This window comes from Dicentrarchus labrax, unplaced genomic scaffold (assembly GCF_905237075.1).
Source record: "Dicentrarchus labrax unplaced genomic scaffold, dlabrax2021, whole genome shotgun sequence".
In the NCBI taxonomy this organism is placed as follows: Eukaryota; Metazoa; Chordata; class Actinopteri; family Moronidae; genus Dicentrarchus; species Dicentrarchus labrax.
In genome coordinates, this window is record NW_026136711.1 from 12,312,639 (window position 1) to 12,330,303 (window position 17,665).

General features: G+C 40.7%; 1 protein-coding gene across 3 annotated transcripts in view; it reads right to left on the minus strand.

Annotated features, from left to right (window-relative positions):
* Nucleotides 1-17,665, minus strand: part of dnah1 (dynein, axonemal, heavy chain 1) — a 32,154-nt gene that overhangs the window by 13,772 nt on the left and 717 nt on the right. For 2 of the 3 annotated variants that reach the window (XM_051414024.1, XM_051414023.1), the window contains exons 3-54: nt 17,458-17,539; nt 17,144-17,318; nt 16,774-16,924; nt 16,528-16,660; nt 16,263-16,433; nt 15,897-16,152; nt 15,599-15,756; nt 15,294-15,505; nt 14,678-14,976; nt 14,285-14,435; nt 13,961-14,154; nt 13,625-13,850; nt 13,322-13,441; nt 13,139-13,221; nt 12,876-13,017; nt 12,493-12,648; nt 12,159-12,357; nt 11,802-12,055; nt 11,252-11,464; nt 10,987-11,151; nt 10,735-10,856; nt 10,276-10,381; nt 9,995-10,174; nt 9,718-9,858; nt 9,402-9,565; nt 9,144-9,257; nt 8,875-9,063; nt 8,655-8,760; nt 8,311-8,424; nt 8,081-8,230; nt 7,718-7,804; nt 7,412-7,598; nt 7,224-7,315; nt 6,963-7,117; nt 6,692-6,869; nt 6,416-6,610; nt 6,172-6,291; nt 5,511-5,669; nt 5,290-5,391; nt 5,047-5,187; nt 4,635-4,795; nt 4,393-4,550; nt 4,050-4,223; nt 3,891-3,920; nt 3,430-3,608; nt 2,994-3,224; nt 2,615-2,811; nt 2,241-2,376; nt 1,872-2,080; nt 1,528-1,699; nt 335-526; nt 122-232 (exon numbers count right to left, since the gene is read on the minus strand). In XM_051414024.1, the coding sequence (XP_051269984.1) occupies nt 122-232; nt 335-526; nt 1,528-1,699; nt 1,872-2,080; nt 2,241-2,376; nt 2,615-2,811; nt 2,994-3,224; nt 3,430-3,608; nt 3,891-3,920; nt 4,050-4,223; nt 4,393-4,550; nt 4,635-4,795; nt 5,047-5,187; nt 5,290-5,391; nt 5,511-5,669; nt 6,172-6,291; nt 6,416-6,610; nt 6,692-6,869; nt 6,963-7,117; nt 7,224-7,315; nt 7,412-7,598; nt 7,718-7,804; nt 8,081-8,230; nt 8,311-8,424; nt 8,655-8,760; nt 8,875-9,063; nt 9,144-9,257; nt 9,402-9,565; nt 9,718-9,858; nt 9,995-10,174; nt 10,276-10,381; nt 10,735-10,856; nt 10,987-11,151; nt 11,252-11,464; nt 11,802-12,055; nt 12,159-12,357; nt 12,493-12,648; nt 12,876-13,017; nt 13,139-13,221; nt 13,322-13,441; nt 13,625-13,850; nt 13,961-14,154; nt 14,285-14,435; nt 14,678-14,976; nt 15,294-15,505; nt 15,599-15,756; nt 15,897-16,152; nt 16,263-16,433; nt 16,528-16,660; nt 16,774-16,924; nt 17,144-17,318; nt 17,458-17,539 (8,292 nt within the window). The remainder of the gene's footprint in view (nt 1-121; nt 233-334; nt 527-1,527; nt 1,700-1,871; nt 2,081-2,240; nt 2,377-2,614; nt 2,812-2,993; nt 3,225-3,429; nt 3,609-3,890; nt 3,921-4,049; nt 4,224-4,392; nt 4,551-4,634; nt 4,796-5,046; nt 5,188-5,289; nt 5,392-5,510; nt 5,670-6,171; nt 6,292-6,415; nt 6,611-6,691; nt 6,870-6,962; nt 7,118-7,223; nt 7,316-7,411; nt 7,599-7,717; nt 7,805-8,080; nt 8,231-8,310; nt 8,425-8,654; nt 8,761-8,874; nt 9,064-9,143; nt 9,258-9,401; nt 9,566-9,717; nt 9,859-9,994; nt 10,175-10,275; nt 10,382-10,734; nt 10,857-10,986; nt 11,152-11,251; nt 11,465-11,801; nt 12,056-12,158; nt 12,358-12,492; nt 12,649-12,875; nt 13,018-13,138; nt 13,222-13,321; nt 13,442-13,624; nt 13,851-13,960; nt 14,155-14,284; nt 14,436-14,677; nt 14,977-15,293; nt 15,506-15,598; nt 15,757-15,896; nt 16,153-16,262; nt 16,434-16,527; nt 16,661-16,773; nt 16,925-17,143; nt 17,319-17,457; nt 17,540-17,665) is intronic. The other variant, XM_051414025.1, reaches the window with a different exon arrangement.

Consider the following 17,665-nt stretch of genomic DNA (forward strand, 5'->3'; position numbering starts at 1 on the left):
TGAGGTGTGAAGTTCTTAAGTTTTCCAAAAACACAAGCAATTCATATCAGTGTCAATTTAGAGACAAACTGTAAAACTTCTGCATGGCTCAACATTTCTACCTCTATTTATTTTCCCTTACTTTGATGGTCTCCATAGTGACTTCAGTGTCCTTAGCAGCCTCTTCCAAAAGCGGTCTCATTGTCTCCAGATCCTCCTGCATCTTACTCACATCCTCCGCTGTGCTGAGAAGCTACAGGATCACAAAACAGCAGTTAGTCACATACTGTAAGAGTGCTAATGTAGCATAATGTAAAAACAGAATTTCTATTATTTGTCCTGTCCAGAGTCGTACCTTATCCAGGCCAGTCTTCATGCGCTGACGAGCACTGCACAGTTCTTGCTTCTTGCGTCCAATGAGATCTGAGAAGATTTTGAGCAGCTCCAGGTAGCTCTTGGGTGTGACATAGTTGTGTCGAGAAAGCTCAGCCAGGTACTGTTCACACTTCACGGCTACCATCTGGTGGATCTTCATACACATCAGTGTCTGGAGAAGGGAATCAATTAGGGAGAGACTTCACGAAATTAAGTTAAATTAATGTGCTTAATTCCAGTATTATAGATTTTTGATCAGGCAACCAGTAGTTTCTATTTATTTAACTGAGGTATTTATATATATATAAATATAATAAATTACCAAAAAGTTAAAAGCTGCTCAAGTAAGGTAACATTGAGCACCTGGCTGTTGTCAGTTGTTATTGTTGGATGGTAATGCTGTGAATGTGTAGTAGAGGTGCAATCAGAGAGGCTGCCCGTCCTCAGCAATCCTCTCACACACATATTATTGCTACATAGCTATGGGTTATTTCCTGTCCAAACAACACATTTCCCTTTGAACCATTTTCTCTGTGGTTGCTCACAAATCATTTAACCAATCTGTTTGTTTTTTCATTGCCACTCTTGAATCATGAATTCATAAACAAGTATATATTTTCATATTTAACATCATCATATTGTTGTTTTTCCAGTCATGATTCAACTGGCTAGGAATCATTACATTAAAGTACTGTTCATGATCTCACATACAGTAATTGAACTGCATACTTTTGAGATGACAGTGGGTTTTAGACCAAAATGATACTGTAACATTACTAAATGCCAGTTAATCTGCAGTATCATGTTGTTCACCCCTGGTTGAACTGCATTAACAAACAATGTGACAACATTATTGTATGTTAATGTTGACTTTGTTTGATTGCCTTACTCAAGAAAGTTTAATGTCGTTGTGACCCACATGCCCATGCACTTATCTTGTGTCTGTGCTATCTTGTGTGTTATCTCTTATTGTAAGAGATAACACAAACCAAACAAGTGCTCAGTGTGACAACCAACTAGCTGATTTGCAACATATAGCTTGTTTCTATGTATGGTAACATAAATAATGAATATTTTTAAGTGTACAGTACTTCCCTGCTTTGCTAATACTACTCTTAAACCTTTAGACAAACAAAGCTCACTGACACACACAAACACACACAGCATCCTCACCATTCCCCTCAATGCTGTGGGGCTCGCTTCTAATTCAGGCAGCTCATTAAGAAACGATGTGGCCACAGCCTGCAAAGCCTCCTCTGGCCAGGCGTTGAACCAGTCTATGGTACAACATGTAACCAGTGAGGGAAACTGCCTCAGCCGTGCACGAAACACCTCACCAATAGGACTGTAGAGGAAGAAATGAAGAGTAGAGGTGTGAGTAGGGGACAGGAAGAAAACAGGGATGAAGAAGGAAGGGTATAAGAAGAACAAAGATGATGGAGACACTGCATCCATTTCTTTTCATTTGCTTTTGACTAAGTAAACAAAACTTTACAATTACTTGTACAATTACTAACCTCATGCAGAGTACAGTGTGGATGTTGCTGCGGACCCTCCTGATGTAGGCAGCCATGAGGTTGGGTTTAGTTGGCTGCTGGCCGAGGTCTTGCACCACTGGCTTCATGGTTGTCAGGATGCGCTCCTGCTCGTCTGTTGCGTACAGGTTGGGAACATCCCCAGAGTTCAAAATGTTGTTGATATCCTCCAGGAATGACTCACTCTTAATCTGGGTGATTAACAAGAAGGTATTAATGAGCAAAATGCTTCCTTGTCTTCTGAAGAGATTTCAAACATTAAATACATTTTGTTTATGGTCTCAATCAAACTGACTTTAAAAAAGTGCTGTTAAACTACCACACATTGAATAAGAGAATGCTTTTGTTTACCTGTGTGTCCACAAAAAGGAAGGTGATCTGCAGGTTCTGAAGGCCAGCCTTTAGCATGATGCTTTTAATATCTTCTCTCCACTCTGTCTGACCGTAGTTCTTAGCAAGCTCAATCTGGAAACACTCATATTCTGACCTGAATATGGACAAATGCACAATCAGGATACACAGTCTTAAAAGTACAATACCGGTGTTTCTGCATGTGGTTGAACAATCTTATAAGCAATTCTTTAAAACTTAACGGAAACAAAAAGCTGCCTATAAAGTAGGACATCAATCCAAGAATATGTGTATGCTCTGTTAAAAGGTCTGAAGTAATGAAAATTGGATTCAGCCTACAGGAATGGAAGTTGTACAAAATGGGGAAATCTCACATATATGAGGCGAGCTTAGTGAGTGACTGGCGCCCACTCCCACCCACTCCAAGCAGCAGGGCATTGCCCAGGGGCTGGCGCAGGATGCGGCTGATACGACACACGTGCTCAATGGCATCCATGAAGAGCACCAGCTTCATCTTGGTGGTATTGACCTGGTTGTAGTCTTCCATGTATTCCTCCATCACTTTCATCAACTATATATATATAAAATATAGGGGTAAAAACAACAGCCATTTTGGTGAAGTATACGGTTCTCTCGTGCTGTACAGTGGGAAAAAAATCATGAAGTAAAATGTGACCACCCATAAGCCAACTGGTCAGCTGTTTAGCAACAGAAAAACATAAAATATTTCCAACACTGGCTGGCACAACTCACCTTTTCCTTGTCTTGTATGAGTGTGTAGACTTTGTGGTCAGCTCCAGGAATCATGAAATCTCCATACAGAACAGGCTGGCAGGACACAACCTCTTCAAAACTGCAGTCAAACTCCTGAATGCAGTCCTTTAGAAGCCTGTTGAACCAGTCCCTGTCCTCAGCACACACCAGGCGGTCCTGGAAAATCCGGCAGCTTTCGTGGTACCACAGCTGGAGCAGCTGCAATTTGTCCTAAAATCACCAAAGTAACGCTACTTTTATATTGTTATTATATATTTTATATGTTTTATTTTTTAAATGCAGCTGTAAATCCCTCCTTTATGTCTCCTCAGTTTAAACACTGGGACACCCATAATATTTCCACAGTTATCCTTCAATGATAGAGACTGTAAGTACCTAATGGATCAAATGACTAACTATTGTTGTATCTGACTACCTCTATCATTCCAGCCTCAGCCATGAGGATTCCCTGGAAGACTTTGGACAGGTCTCTGAGGTTGAAGGTGTAATGGGACTTGGTTGGAGTTGGAAGGAGCTGGGAGGTAATGGTCGAGTAGACTAGGATAGTAGCGTCTACAAGAGGCTCATTCAGTGGCTGGATTGCTGGCACAGGTCCTGATGAAAAAAAAAAAAGTGATAGTGATAGAAGTAGAAGAAGAAGAAGAAGTGATAACTTAACAACATTTATTAATGATAAAATCTATTTCCTGTAGAACTTGAGACAATGCTTTAGTCAATATTTGTTGTTTTTAAATTTGCTCCATGAATAAAATGACAATTATTCAGACATGTTTTGTATCGTCTTTCATCCTACAAGCTATACTAACTTATGCTGATGCTATTATAATTACACTTTGCACCCTTTGTCTACTTTGTTTCTCTGTGTCCCTGACTTACTGCCTGGTTCCTTTTTACTCATATTTCCATCTGAAAGAAAACAAAGATTCAGTTAGAAACTGTTGTTAGTTTTTTTCTTTACAAGCTAATGTCAGTATTATTCTACCTTTCAACACCTGTCCTAACAGCATGTTCAAACACATAGCATCCCCAACTTACCCATCCAACTGCCCAGGATGGTGGAGAAAATATTTTTTTTGCTGGCATCATCCATTTCAGTGAATGACAGGAAGTTGAAGTGGCGTGTGAAGCGTTGGGTGATGGGGTTACGGCCTCCACCTGGGGGTCCCATGGCACAGGCAAAATTGATGTCTACTATGTGCTTGAATGTCCCTGCGGAGACAAGTTAGGAAAACAAAAGAGAAGCTAAATTTAAAGAGAGAATTTAGCATTCCTGAGCGAAAATAAATTCAAATCTATATATTAAAAGAGTAACAATTCATATTTAGGCACTCCAGAGAAATGTACTAGTAGTGCAATAAGCTAACCCTAACCCTCTTACCTATCTGTTTCCTGTCATACCACCCTCCATGGTCCATCCACTGCCTCAGCAGTTCAATAGGAGGCTGAGCACCATAGGTCTCCAACATGGGCATGTTTAGGTCATCAATGAAGAAGATGAAGTACTTTCCTATTGGAGGTCCAAACACACCTTTCCGCCTGAGAGACAGGCACATGCATCATTGAAATGGTGAGTCGCAAAGCTTTTTGTATTATAAATAATGTAAAATAAAGCAGGAATACCTTTTGTCTAATTTACTGTCAATGTAATCTTGAGTCTGGTTGGCTGATGTGCGGGCAGAGAACATGAGGAAATGTGTGATGTATTCAGCAGGCATGTTCTTCAGGAGCTTGTCTGACATGGTCAGGGTCTTTCCAGTGCCAGTGGGTCCAGTACAGAGCACCTGGATCACACACAGACAATTATAAATCAAGTCTAATGCTTCCTTTATTAAATGCAAAGTATCTATTAGTAGATTCTGAATGAGTGCTGCAGTATAGTAGTTTACAGTTACAGTATAAAGTTTCACAGTTAATACTAACAATTTATGGCATTTGGACCTTTTCTAAACATTTCTAAGATCTATTTATCATTTATATAAACAAATGTACTGCAGACAGATGTGTGACGTTCAACTAAAATCAAAGTACTCACAGGTTTTTTATTGGTCAAAAGCATATTCATGAGGAAGGACATTCTCACTGTGTCAGCAGTGGGAACAATGATGTCAGAATAACTTGTATCTGGGGTGATTACAACACTCTTTGCAGACTTCATCCAGCTGACCCACTGGACCTGGAGTGCAAGCAAAAAGATGATTGAGTGGAAAGCAATCTCATGGTCTTGGTAGTATGAAAAATCTGATTATGATGATATTATTATGTGTCATTTACTTACTTTTCTTTCCTCATCTTCATCATCATCCTCCAGGTTACTAATTCCTGCATCATCAAGACTGTAGTCATACACCAGGGCTTCCTCTGGAAAACATAACTGAATCTAAAGGACGTAAAGTACATTTATGGTAATTAAAATATACCTCTGTCAAGAAATATCAATACACATTACATTCAAAATAATTTTGTATTGCGATGCTAAAGCATAGATGCTTAAATGACCTTTTCTTGTGCCATCTTGTTCTTCAGCCAGGCACTGAAGCGCTTACAGCTGGCTGCGTCTCCTGTGCCGCCTACACTCCACACCAGAGAGAAAAAGAACCAGGGCTCAATCAGCTCCTTCAGACGGTCCAATTTCTTTGGAGGCGGTGGCCTCTCGCCCTACAAGACAATAAAGGATTAGTGATGGGATAACAAGCAATAAAATTCACTCTCTGTGTAGATAAAAATAGCTAATTCTAAGGTAACAAAAACACAATGAAGTGATTATACACTAATGAAAACAGAGTTATGCATATTATATTCCATTTCTGCCAATAGATGCTACACAGTGGACCTTTGAAGGTGAAAAAATAAACTTATTGCACATTCATTTATACTCACAGCAGCAAAAATGTCTTCTGTATTGTCTCACCATATAGATGTATAAGATAATAATACATGAATTTAACACTGCAGTTTCTAATATAACCAACCACCTTAAATACACCTTTATGTATTTAAGTAGCCTGTACTACTTCCCTGAAGCATTAAATATTTCCATAGAATACCATATAAAGCTGAAACTGCTATGACTGTAGCTGCTTCAAAATGTATATTTGCACAGCAATCGACATATATTCATTTAATGAGGTGTGTTCTAACACAGGGAAGCTGCACAGACCTCTTTAATGTTGAAGGGACTGAAGAAACAGTCCATAAGTTTAAGCAGACTACAGGTAAGATTGCTGTCCAGGGATGTGATGACCTCCTTTACTGATGTGCGGACAAATGTGATGGAGTCCTGGGTAAAAGCACAGACAAATCTTAACAAAAGCAGTAAATTGTTTATCATAATCTACTATAATAAAAAATAAAAGTCTTAAGAGTCCCTGCTGGTCTCTCTCAGTTATGTCTTCCTCTCTCACCTGCAGGAACCTGGCAAACAGGGAGTCTAGCAGTTCTGTGTGCGGTTTTATGGCTTCGGGGACCCGCCTCAGCCAACACTCTGTAAAAGGGACCAGGCCCAGAATACTGGGCTCCAGGTAGACCATACCGCAGCGTGACACTGTGGCTGGAGATGCCACCGCCAAGTCTTGCACCTCAAACATCATGGTCATCACCTGCAGGAGGAAGATACAAAACGTCTGAATGCAAATGGGACGACAGAGAGAAAAATAAAGTCTGTGAAAATTCAGCCTTACATCCGTGAGCTTGATGATTTCCCCAGAGCTAAGGCACAGCTTTTTGTTGTCATCCAGCACAGTGTTCATGTTCTCAATCCATACAGCATCCACTGGTCCATCAAACATGTACCACTTTTTCACTTTGTCCATGGATGATGCACCTCCACGGATAACAGATGAGAGGATACCGTCTGTCCTATAGAGTTAGAGAAAAACGTGTCAGTGTGTGCATCAAGTCTGTCTTTGTTTGGCTTGTTTTGTAGTTTGTGTGGAACATTACATCACTTACCATTCATGTGTAAGCAAGTCATACTCCCCGTACAGCTGTCCCATGGTGATAGACTTGGGGTTGAGGACATGTATCTGAACCGCTTCATACACACCACCACTCACAGAGGGCTGGCCCTTCAGAGCCGTTATTGCTGCACCTAGTACCTCATAACACTAACACACGCAACAGTAATACTTACATACAGGACTCTACACTGCAAAGCATAAATTATTGTGAAAACTGTGAATAAAACAACATAGTGACAAGTAAATGACTCACCTTGGTTTTACCAGATCCAGAGGGTCCCACCAACATCAGACCATGTCTCACCACAGTGGTTTCATACAGCTGAATACATTTACTAATATACCCTGCAATCACCACAATAGTAACACTATAAGTACTCATTCTAAAAATACACCTAACTGCATTTATGAAAACATATTAATGTGCTTCAAGAAACTAACCATCCACATCTTTGAGGTTCTTCTTGGCGCAGACATCACGCATGGACACTTCAAGTATGCCATAATTGATTGGCTCCTGTTTTGTCTTAGGGAAAAGATCGGACACAATACCTTTGAAGAGTTTCAGGTCATCCTGTAAAAACTTTGGTACATTGACATCTTGAATGGCCCGCAGACAGATCAACTCCTAGAGACACAAAGAGTCCAGAAGAATAAATTGTTAATTGGACAGTTTTTTTCATTCAAAATTTGTGTCATGTTTTTTTATACTTTATTTCCATCATAAATACCAGTAACATTTCTTACCTCATTCATGTCAGGATTTTCTCTCTTCAGGTTTCCAGCAGCTGAGATCACAGTCTTCACAGCTCTCATACCAAAATCATAATGATCCTTCATGTAAACAAGTGTAAAAGTCAGCACATCTTTTCATCTTTGTTTTTCTTATACACATCTCTCCATCTTCTCAGGAATATAGTAACTGTGTGTTGTATGCCAATATTTTTTAGTCTGATGCTGTAAAATTAAAAGGTTTAAAAAAGTCATGTCTGTAACAATATACACTTGTTAGTTCAACTTGCTTTTTAATATCACATACACCCACGTACACTCAGGTATGTGGAGGTTAAACTGAGTGTAATTCTGATCTCCCCTGAATCCATACAGTACCTGAGCACTAAGCTGCTCAGAGGAGAGCTTGAAAGTGGTGGTGATCTTCTTGGAGAGGACTTTGGCATCACTGAAGCCAAATGAGTACAAGGAGATCTCAGCTATCATAGCATAGTCGGGTACCATCATGGCCACAGGACGAAACAGGGCCTATAGAAGATATAATCTCATCTGTTGAACCCTGTCTGCTTATATTCAGTGTTATTTAAGATTCAATTACAATATCAAACCTTGAGATTGTCAGGCAGTTCCGTGCGTCCAGCATAACCAGGATTCATAGTGATGAATACGGCACAAGAAGGGACAAGAGGGATCTCTGCCCCTTCAAACACAAACCGCTCTGCCTAAAAACAAAACATACATACAATTATAATACTATAATAATTCTTTACTTAGATAATACATTTTATTCCAACTTCATAATAGAAAAGTACTCAATATAAAGTAAAAGTTGATTCCAAATTGCAGCAGAGAAAAGTACAACATATTCACACAAAACATACTACACTCACAAAGTACAACTCAAGCACTCTGTATAGTACAGGATGCACCAGGATGTGAATTAGCTTCTCACCCTTTGCTGTTGGGCCTTTTGTATAGTGGTGATCTGCTGTGCCACCACAGACAGCACTTCCACATCAATACGATTAAACTCATCAAAGCACGCCCAGGCCCCAGAGCTGTAAAATGGTAAACAGACAAAAAATGGATGGATGGATGTAATTTATGGAAGATTTGTAACATTTATCAGCAAGAGAGACATTCTATGACAGTAAAGTCACTGCCTCTCTCACCTGGCCAGTCCTTTGAGAAACTTGCCCATAGCAATGAAGTCTAGCTGATCAGAGCAGTTGAAAACAACTGTCTGGATAGCCAGAGCTTTCCCCAGATCTTTAGTGGTTTCTGTCTTTCCTGTCCCTGCTGGACCTGCAGGAGCCCCTCCAAACTTCAGGTGTAGAGCTCCTGTTAGGGTCAGGTAGCATCTGAAAGAGGCAGAAAGTGGTGTATTCAATAGAGTGTATGACAGGAAAAAACAGTGGACAACATTAGACTTAACAAATACCTGTCAGTGAGCGGGGTGATGACCAGACGTCCAGAGTTACCAAGGTACTCATATCCATACAAAAACTCTGCATTCACTGCACGGATGTACAAGTCATCTTTTGCCCAGTAATATCTACAACAATATCAGATCAGTATCACATTAAACTCATTCTGCATCTACAGTGTTGCAGAGTGATAGTATACAGTGGACTACAAAGTCAGGAGTGACCAAAGTAAAAAGTAAACAAATGACAGAACAAGAAAACAAACAGATAACCTGAGTTGGCTGATCCACTCAAAGTCATTGATGCTTGAAACCTCCTGCTCCACCAGTTTGGCCGCAACATCCTTAGCATGGACCTCTATGACAATAAGAGCAGACAGCACAGCTCGCTGCATATTAGACAGACCTCCTCTCACCAGCTGCACCAAGTCACCCAGCTTCAGAAGCAAAAGGAAAAATGTCGCAAATGTTAGAATACAGCACAATGTTTAGTGCAAATGTGAGCAATAAAAAATATAATGTGTGTATTTTTCACAAAATATGAATACATTAAGAGTTATTTAAATTGATGTCTAATAAAAGTGCACACCTGTGTCTGTAGTTGGGGATAAAGGCGGTTGGCTAAGTCTCCCTGCTCCAAAGCCTCAGACACCTCAGTAGTCCAGAAGACCTGACAGCCAGCTATCACCACTTGACCAGGCCACGACAACACCCACTCTGTACGAGGTTGCTGAGGGGTCAGGAGAGCACACACGGATCTTATAAAAGTTGGACAACTTGTCTCTCCTTAAAATTGCACACACAAGTGATGTAAGAGTACAAAACACATCATCAAAAACATCAAAGTGAGAGTCAGGGTCGCAGACCTCAGGGTAGACTTTGAGCGAGCGGTCAATGTTATCCCTCAATGTGGCCTTCATAGATTTCTCGACATCCCTGAGCCAGTCCTCCACATTTCCAGTAGGCCACACCGGCAGGAACAGCTTCACCTCCTCCCCTTCTCCAGAGTACATATGCGTGATCTGTAGATCTGACTGGAATTGAAGCTGAGAACCAACAAAAGTCTCACTCTCATGTGGTATGCATATTATACTTTCAGTAATATATAAGCAGAGTAACTGTAAAGAAACTACCAGCCAGAACAAACCTGTGCGACGTTCTCAAAGCATTTTCGCAAGTGTGGTTGTACAGCAGTAGGATCTTTGGTCTGGGACAAAATCTCCAGGAGCTCATCATCTGACAGGAAGTAAAACCTACAAACAAATATTTACTGTACAGTACATTGAACATAACACATGTGTAATCGACAGCATGGAAACACATTGCTGACTACAAATCGTCCACAGACCACTATCTGCTTGTGCATGTCATTGTTGATTCAAGTAGCCTTTACTTAGATAAACATTTATGTACACTTATAGTAACCAAAGCAAGTTTCTTTGGCTGTTTCACTGTTGGTGAGTTGGTCGTATCACATGAAAAAGTTATATCAATGCATACCCTCTACAAGGAATGGTATATGGAATCAAACGACTAATAAATCAGTAATTAACACCATCAGAAACTGACAGCCAGGGGAATTCAGAACACTTTTAGTGAGCCTTACCTGGGGAAAGACCCTCGTTTTGTCTCCAAGTACTCACTGAGACCCTTCTGCACCTGTTCCAAGAGTGCATTGCACTCTTTCAGTTTGTCTAGTAGACGAGCATCTGAACATATCTCAATCACCTGGAGATAAACGCAGAAACACACATTAAAAGTTTACAACAAATAAATGAGCATCATCATCATCATCATCATCATCATCATCAAGCTCTACAATGATCTCTGTATAAAAAAGTGTTGTGGAGGCTCTGACCTTTCGATTATGAAAGGCACTTTTCATGACTGTCCTCCATGTTTGTTCCATTTGCTGGTATCTTTTCCCTTCCACAGGCAGTTGCTTGTTTATATCATCAGAACTGAAGATGGGCTCCAAGTAGAGCCAGGAGCGCTGGCATGTCAGCCACTCCTCCAGCACATCCTGCAAGTACCAGAAGAGGGCAGTAGCACTATATAAGACACAGCATGATAAAGATCCAAGACACAAGAACTTAAGTGAGTTTGTGTATGTGTGTATTTACTTGAGTCATTCTGAGCTTGCTTTCCCAGGTGTTGATGCGTCCCTCAAAGGTTTTTTTGAAGGGAGAGAAGGACATGCTCTGCGTCATGACAATGTGGTCATCCAGCAACTGGGACGCTTCATCTGGGCTCTTCAAGATGTAAGTGCCTGTCTCCTTGTAGGGCAACACATCAAACACTACTGTCGACCACTCTTGCTCCATCTTTTCCAGGGCCTGAGTGGGAAGGTGTGGTGAAAAAAAAGTAGCAGCCACTAATTGTAAAGCACATATTGACATGCTGACAGTGTGCATCAGTGCTGTTCCTTTGAACCAAAACAACATGAGTCACTTAGCTTCTCTTTTACCATCATTTTCTACGTGTAACATCGCTCTCTAGTGCTACTATTGTGAAAAGGTAATTTGTACTTAAATATGTTGTTCACGCAGAGGATAAAAATAAGCTGCTTAAATCCTGTCCGTTTCCACAGTGGCACTGAATTTATCATCCAATAAAAAACACAACCTAACACTTCATAAAACACTGTATTTAGAGTATCTAGTTGAAAGATACCTGTTCAATGGTGAACTCTTTCCCAGCCACCTCAGCCACCTGAGCAATGTCATCTATGTGATTCTGTAGGCCAAGCTCCAAGCAGCGGGAGAAGGTCAAGTTGGCTTTGGGCTTGACTTTCATATGAATACGTTCTGAAAGCATCTCCCAATGGCGGCTCCTCATCCCAGGATTCCTCAGGCCCTGAATCAGAGGGATGTAAGGACGGAAGTCCTCAATCTTGTTGCGGATTACAGTTGCCACCATCTGGCAGTCTGGTGTCATGTAAGACAAAGAACAAGGGAAAAAAAAAAACACGTCAGACATATTAACAATTATGCTTTATCAAGGTTGAATGGTGACAGATGTGTCCCCTACCAGGAATGTCCTTGAACTGTTTAATACATTTGTGCATGGTCTTATGGGCATCTGTAACATTGCGCTCAAGCTGCTCAGGGTCAATGGAAGACAGTGTGTCATTGAGCCAGCTCTCATGCCAACGGAGCCAATCAGAGGTAGTGGTCCATAAGTCTTTAAAAGGCTGGAAGTCCTTTACCAGCTTCTGCAGACGATCATACTGTAAAACAAATTTACACTTCATTGTGAGAAAAAGCATGACAAATGTATATTATTTCCCAGTTCAACAGTTCAAAGCAAGGGCATTTAATCTGGCATGTATTTAGACATCATTCTGCTTATTGGATTCTCTTACATTAGTGACAGGAACACCAAGCAGACGTTCTCTGGTGTTGTAGGTTTGAGCCAGTGACTGGCACTCCTTAAGTTGCTTGCCTGTACGCCTCACCTCGTTGGCCACCTCATGGGCACGATCAATGTCTGCGTGGCCTGCAAACCCTGCAACCAGCATCTATAAACAGAGTTGTGGTGATTTAAAACCAAACAACATCAGTTTGAATTTTCTGAAAAATACAATTGAAGGAAATGAAGGCAGGAAAGTTAACTGGAAGACCTTTGAAATGCAAATCATGTCCAAACAACTGCAAGTTCAGGAGCATTTCTGGAAATTCATCTGAAAATCTTAAACCCATCTCAAGCTGCTGTTGAACAAAAAAAAACCTAGTTGGCTCAGCTGACCTGTAGAGAGTCTAGGTGATCCTCAAAGGTGTTCTGGTCAACTAGATGGATCTTATGGAAGCGTTCCTCATCCTCCACATGCTCAACGGCCACTGCTTCCATCTGGCTGATTATCCTTTGAGGCCATCGAATAGCTGTCCACCTGCACAGATACGTAACTATAGCAATCACTAGAATAACTCCTCAGTTTCCCCTATTCATTCTAACCACTTTGAATCTGTCCGTCAGCCTAGTTTTCAAATATTTTTTTATTTCACACTTACTTTTTATTCACATCCTCATCTGGAAGACAGTAGCAACATTCTTCTATTAGCTCATAGTCTGTTAGGATCTTGCCAATAACATCCTGTTGTGGACAGATTGAAAAAATAATCATACCTATTGACAAAGTAACACCTCATATGACACATGATAGAAATAGCCAGTTCATGCAAATCAATGTGCACCTTGAAACTCTTGATGTTTTCCGGGATTTGCTTCATCCAGTCCCTCTTTTCAGTCAGCTCCTCAATGCCATTGGGCTTCTCACGTAGCTTTCTACTCATTATGTTACACTCTTCGCATGCCTACACACACATACACAAGATATAAACGTATAATTCAAGTTAAAAAGGAAAGAAAAGGTTACTTTCAAGCTGAAGTAAATGTTGGTCAAAAGATCAAAACACTACAAATATATAATACCCATACAGTATACACTGTATAATTAAGTACTTAAGCGTCTTCTGGCTTCTAAACAAATGACTTACATCATCAACCTGCTTGCGTAGCTTCAGAACAAGGTGGTTCAGCATTGCATTGGCTAAAGCCTTTCTTTTGTTAGAGAGAGCCAGGCGCACAGCCTCCACACGGACAATATATGGACCAATGACAATGGAGGATGGCAGGGAGTGTTCAAGCCTTTCCTTTTCTTTGAGATGTTGTTCCACCTCTTTCTTCACTTCTTGTGAAGTCTGCTCTGCATGCGTATGAGATCTGGTCAGGGGATGAAAATGAATACATTTAAAGAGGAAAGCATGCTGAGAGGACCATAGATATAAAAAACACTTGCTTTGAATTTGCTTAAGTAATTTAAGCATACTTACTTGATAAGGGTTTCTATGTCTGAGTTGTGTAGCTCCAAGTATTTCTCAAATTCAGCAGCATAAGCCTTGAGAGGTATGGCTGCTTGTATCAGAGCATTGCGGACCATCTCTCTCAGCTCATTGACTTTTGGTTCAAATAAATTCACTGAGTCCAGCAACGGATCACCACCGGCAAACAACTTCTGCATTACAAACTGACACGGACCAGAAAAGAATAGTTAAATCATTGTAGTCATTTACAGTATACTTGTTATGATCTATCATAAACATTTTCATTTCTAATTTAACACTCTCTGATTCAGGTGATTGCAGATTTTATTTTACCTTCTCAAGCTTTGGTACATTGTGTGTGGCCAGAATGCTCTTATCAAACAGGTTAACAATAGATGTCTCAAAATTGTCCAGAGGAGTGCTGTAATGAACCCCAGTCTGATCCAGAACCAAGTCCACCAGGAACAGAGGGTTCCTCTTTGGCCTAGTTACAGAGAATAATACATATTTAGCATAGTAATAGGTTATGTCACACTCACTCAATCAGAAACTCAAACTCAGAAGCAAAACTGAACTGAGAATATAAGGCACAGTATAACTGACTCAAAGATAAAACAATAAGAAAATACGAATGCATATGAGCACAAAAGTATATGAACATTTACATAAATGTGAATGTGTGCCCATGTGTGCTTATATTGTATGTGCAAGTGCATGCTATCCTACTTGTAGGGGCTCGTCATGAGGTTGTTCCCCCAGACCAGGTCCTGAGGACACGTCAGCACACTGTGGCAGGTGTCCAAGAGCACCTGAGTCAGCATGGCCAGCGAATCCTGCACAAGGAAGCGCAGGGAGTCCTGCTGGCTGAAGCGCACCACGTCCATCAGTTTGTACATCTTGGAAATCTTGTACATCTCCCAGCGAGACTCGTTGATGTTGTACGTGCCTGGGCCAATAGTCCCCAGGTTGGAACGGATGATGTTGCTCAGTGTGATCATCCATGTGTTCCTAAGAAACAAGCTTATCTGGAGAAGGTGGAAAAGATTTAATGCTTCCTTATTTGTGAGAAACTCAGATGTCTTTGTCATCTGCAAGGTTTGTCTTTCTAGTCATTGCCAGTTAACATTATCAATTCCAAAAAAAGAGTTGTTTTTGCTTTTTGGAAATGGTTTGACCATGAATAAGCCACAATTCCCCTGATGACCCATTGTTTTAGCATGAGTTGTGGTTGAATTTAGTTGCTACATGTGCAGTGATTATCAGACAATTAAACTAGGCATTCATTCAAAAGGAAAGACAGCCAAGTATTGGCAGAAGAAAAACTACCCAAACATTACAGTACCTGAGTATGCACTTGAGACTGAATTACTTCAAACTCATCCAGTCTCAGTGGTTTGATGGAGCTGACATTGAACAGTTTCATGTTTGCTACTTTGTTGCACTCAGACCATAGTTCAGATAATACACAGATCACCTCTGGCTTTGTTAGCATGGAACAGAAGAAAAAGGCAGCCTTGTTCTTCTCATAGGCAAAGCGAGGAACTGGAACGCACCCTGTACATACAAGGGTGAATGCCATGAGGGTACAATTCTTTAAAAAAAAAAAACACTGACACAAAGAAATGTGTATAAGGCTAACTGAGTTACCGTTTTTTGGTACATTCTCAGGATCCTTCTGTGGCAGGGTGATGTGTGAAAACTCCTCTGGGTGGCTCATCACTACTTTGTCAAAGCCCGCACGATTTACAGTACGGTCATATTCCAGTTTGACCTCCTTCTCCAGATCCCCTATACACTTGTCCACACTGCACACATGATATTTTTTATTCTTTTTGATTCACCCTATTAGTCAGTTAATATTTCAACTCAGAGGAATCTATTATAAAACAGATAATACTGAACAAGCAGAAAATCACAGCAGTAATAAAACACTGACACTACTCACATTTTCAGCTTGAGCCCAGGGGCCTGACAGGCACGTTCTTTGATCCGCTCAAGACTCTGGATATCAAAAGATGGTGCTCCTTTCCAGATGGGCATGCAGTCCACAGACAAGTTGTAGAGAAGAAGAGCTTCTGTGTTCTCCCTCCAGCTCAGGGCAAACTGGATCCGTTCGACAAAGACACGTGGGTCTTCAGCACAGAATAACAATCTAATCCTGGGTACCCAGTACTCAGTGCCTGCTATCATGGCCTTCACTCCTATGCAACAAAAGGAGATGGAAAGCATGCATACATGGTCAACATGACAGACAGAGGGCGACAGAGACAAGAGGAAATTATTATTAAAGTGGAAAGACTTAAAAACCAACCAGGAGATTTGCTCTTTTTGAGTTTTTCATTTAGAATAGGATTTCCTTTTTCGTCTGTCAGTCTGGTGTTGTGGTGAACCTTTTGCACCAGGTACTGACATTTCTCCTTACTATAGTCAAGAACTCCAACTAACTGCCAGCTGTATTCCAAGGAGCAGCCTTTTGGGTCCTCTTCAGAAAAAAAAAAGAGTGGAGAGTAAACATCAAAGAACAGAAAAATAATATATATCTCTGTTTATACAATATATTTCTGAGGACATTGTACCAGAATGAATCTTATCATCTGTAGGCAGCAGGGCTTTTGCCGGAATAGGTTTCCTATCAGGTGATCGTTCAGCATTGGCCAGGGCAATCCAGTCTTCTGGAGTTCGGCAGTCATACTCCTCATTGTCAAATAACTAAGGGAGACACAGGAAAGATGAGTGTGGTATGGTGCTGTGTCCCTTAATATAAGATCCAATGGTCATGCCACAGAATGCCACAGAAAAGATTGCAGCAGTAACAGACTCACCTCCAGGGGGAGGTAGGGTGACACAGGATTGTCTGGTGTATTCACATGCTCATCACAACTGCTCTGACATCTTGGCATTATCAGATTAGAGTTTATGCCTTTTTCTGCCAAGAGCTGTTCAAAGTCTAACTTCAAGTATTCCCTTCGACGGCTGTAAGAAAACAATATAAATAAGGCAGTTAAAATAAACCAATTCTGCATGATAGTTAGTTCAGTGTGTTACTCACTCACATGTGACCAATGAATCTGGACTTACAGTATGTAAAATACACTCACTGTTGAAAATGCAAAGAATGGAAAGCTCCACAGCACTATGTGAAGTGTCCTCTTCTGCCATACATGGTGCACAGTGCACACAAACAGTACATACCGCTCTATCTCTAACTTGCGGGGGATCTGTCCAGGAATGGTTTGGTAGGGCATCTGGACCTTTGGTGTATCTCCCTCCGGGCAGAAGTAAGAAGATTGTGATTGCCATGAGGTGGATGCATGGTTATCCTTTTCAACAAGCTTGTACTGGTCACATGGCGTCTTGAAGGTTGTAACTAAGGAAAAAACAATGCAAAAGGTATAAAGATTTTATACACAGCATATAAAATGTTGTACAATAGTCGGCTTATCATAAATAATGAAACTAAAATAATGCCTACATTGCTAAAACTGTCATGTAGTACAGTGTCTCACCTTTTGTTGTGTTCAGATCACTGAAACCAAGGATGGATTGGCGACGTGACCCCTGCTGGATCTCAGGTCCCCGTGTACTAGACTGATAAATAAAGAGTTGGAGCATAACAGAAGCTCAGTATTTTGGATGTGCCCCATAATAATGTTAAATTAAATAAACATAAAAATGTTGGTCACAATTTGAAGACTTTCTGATTTTTCTGCGAGC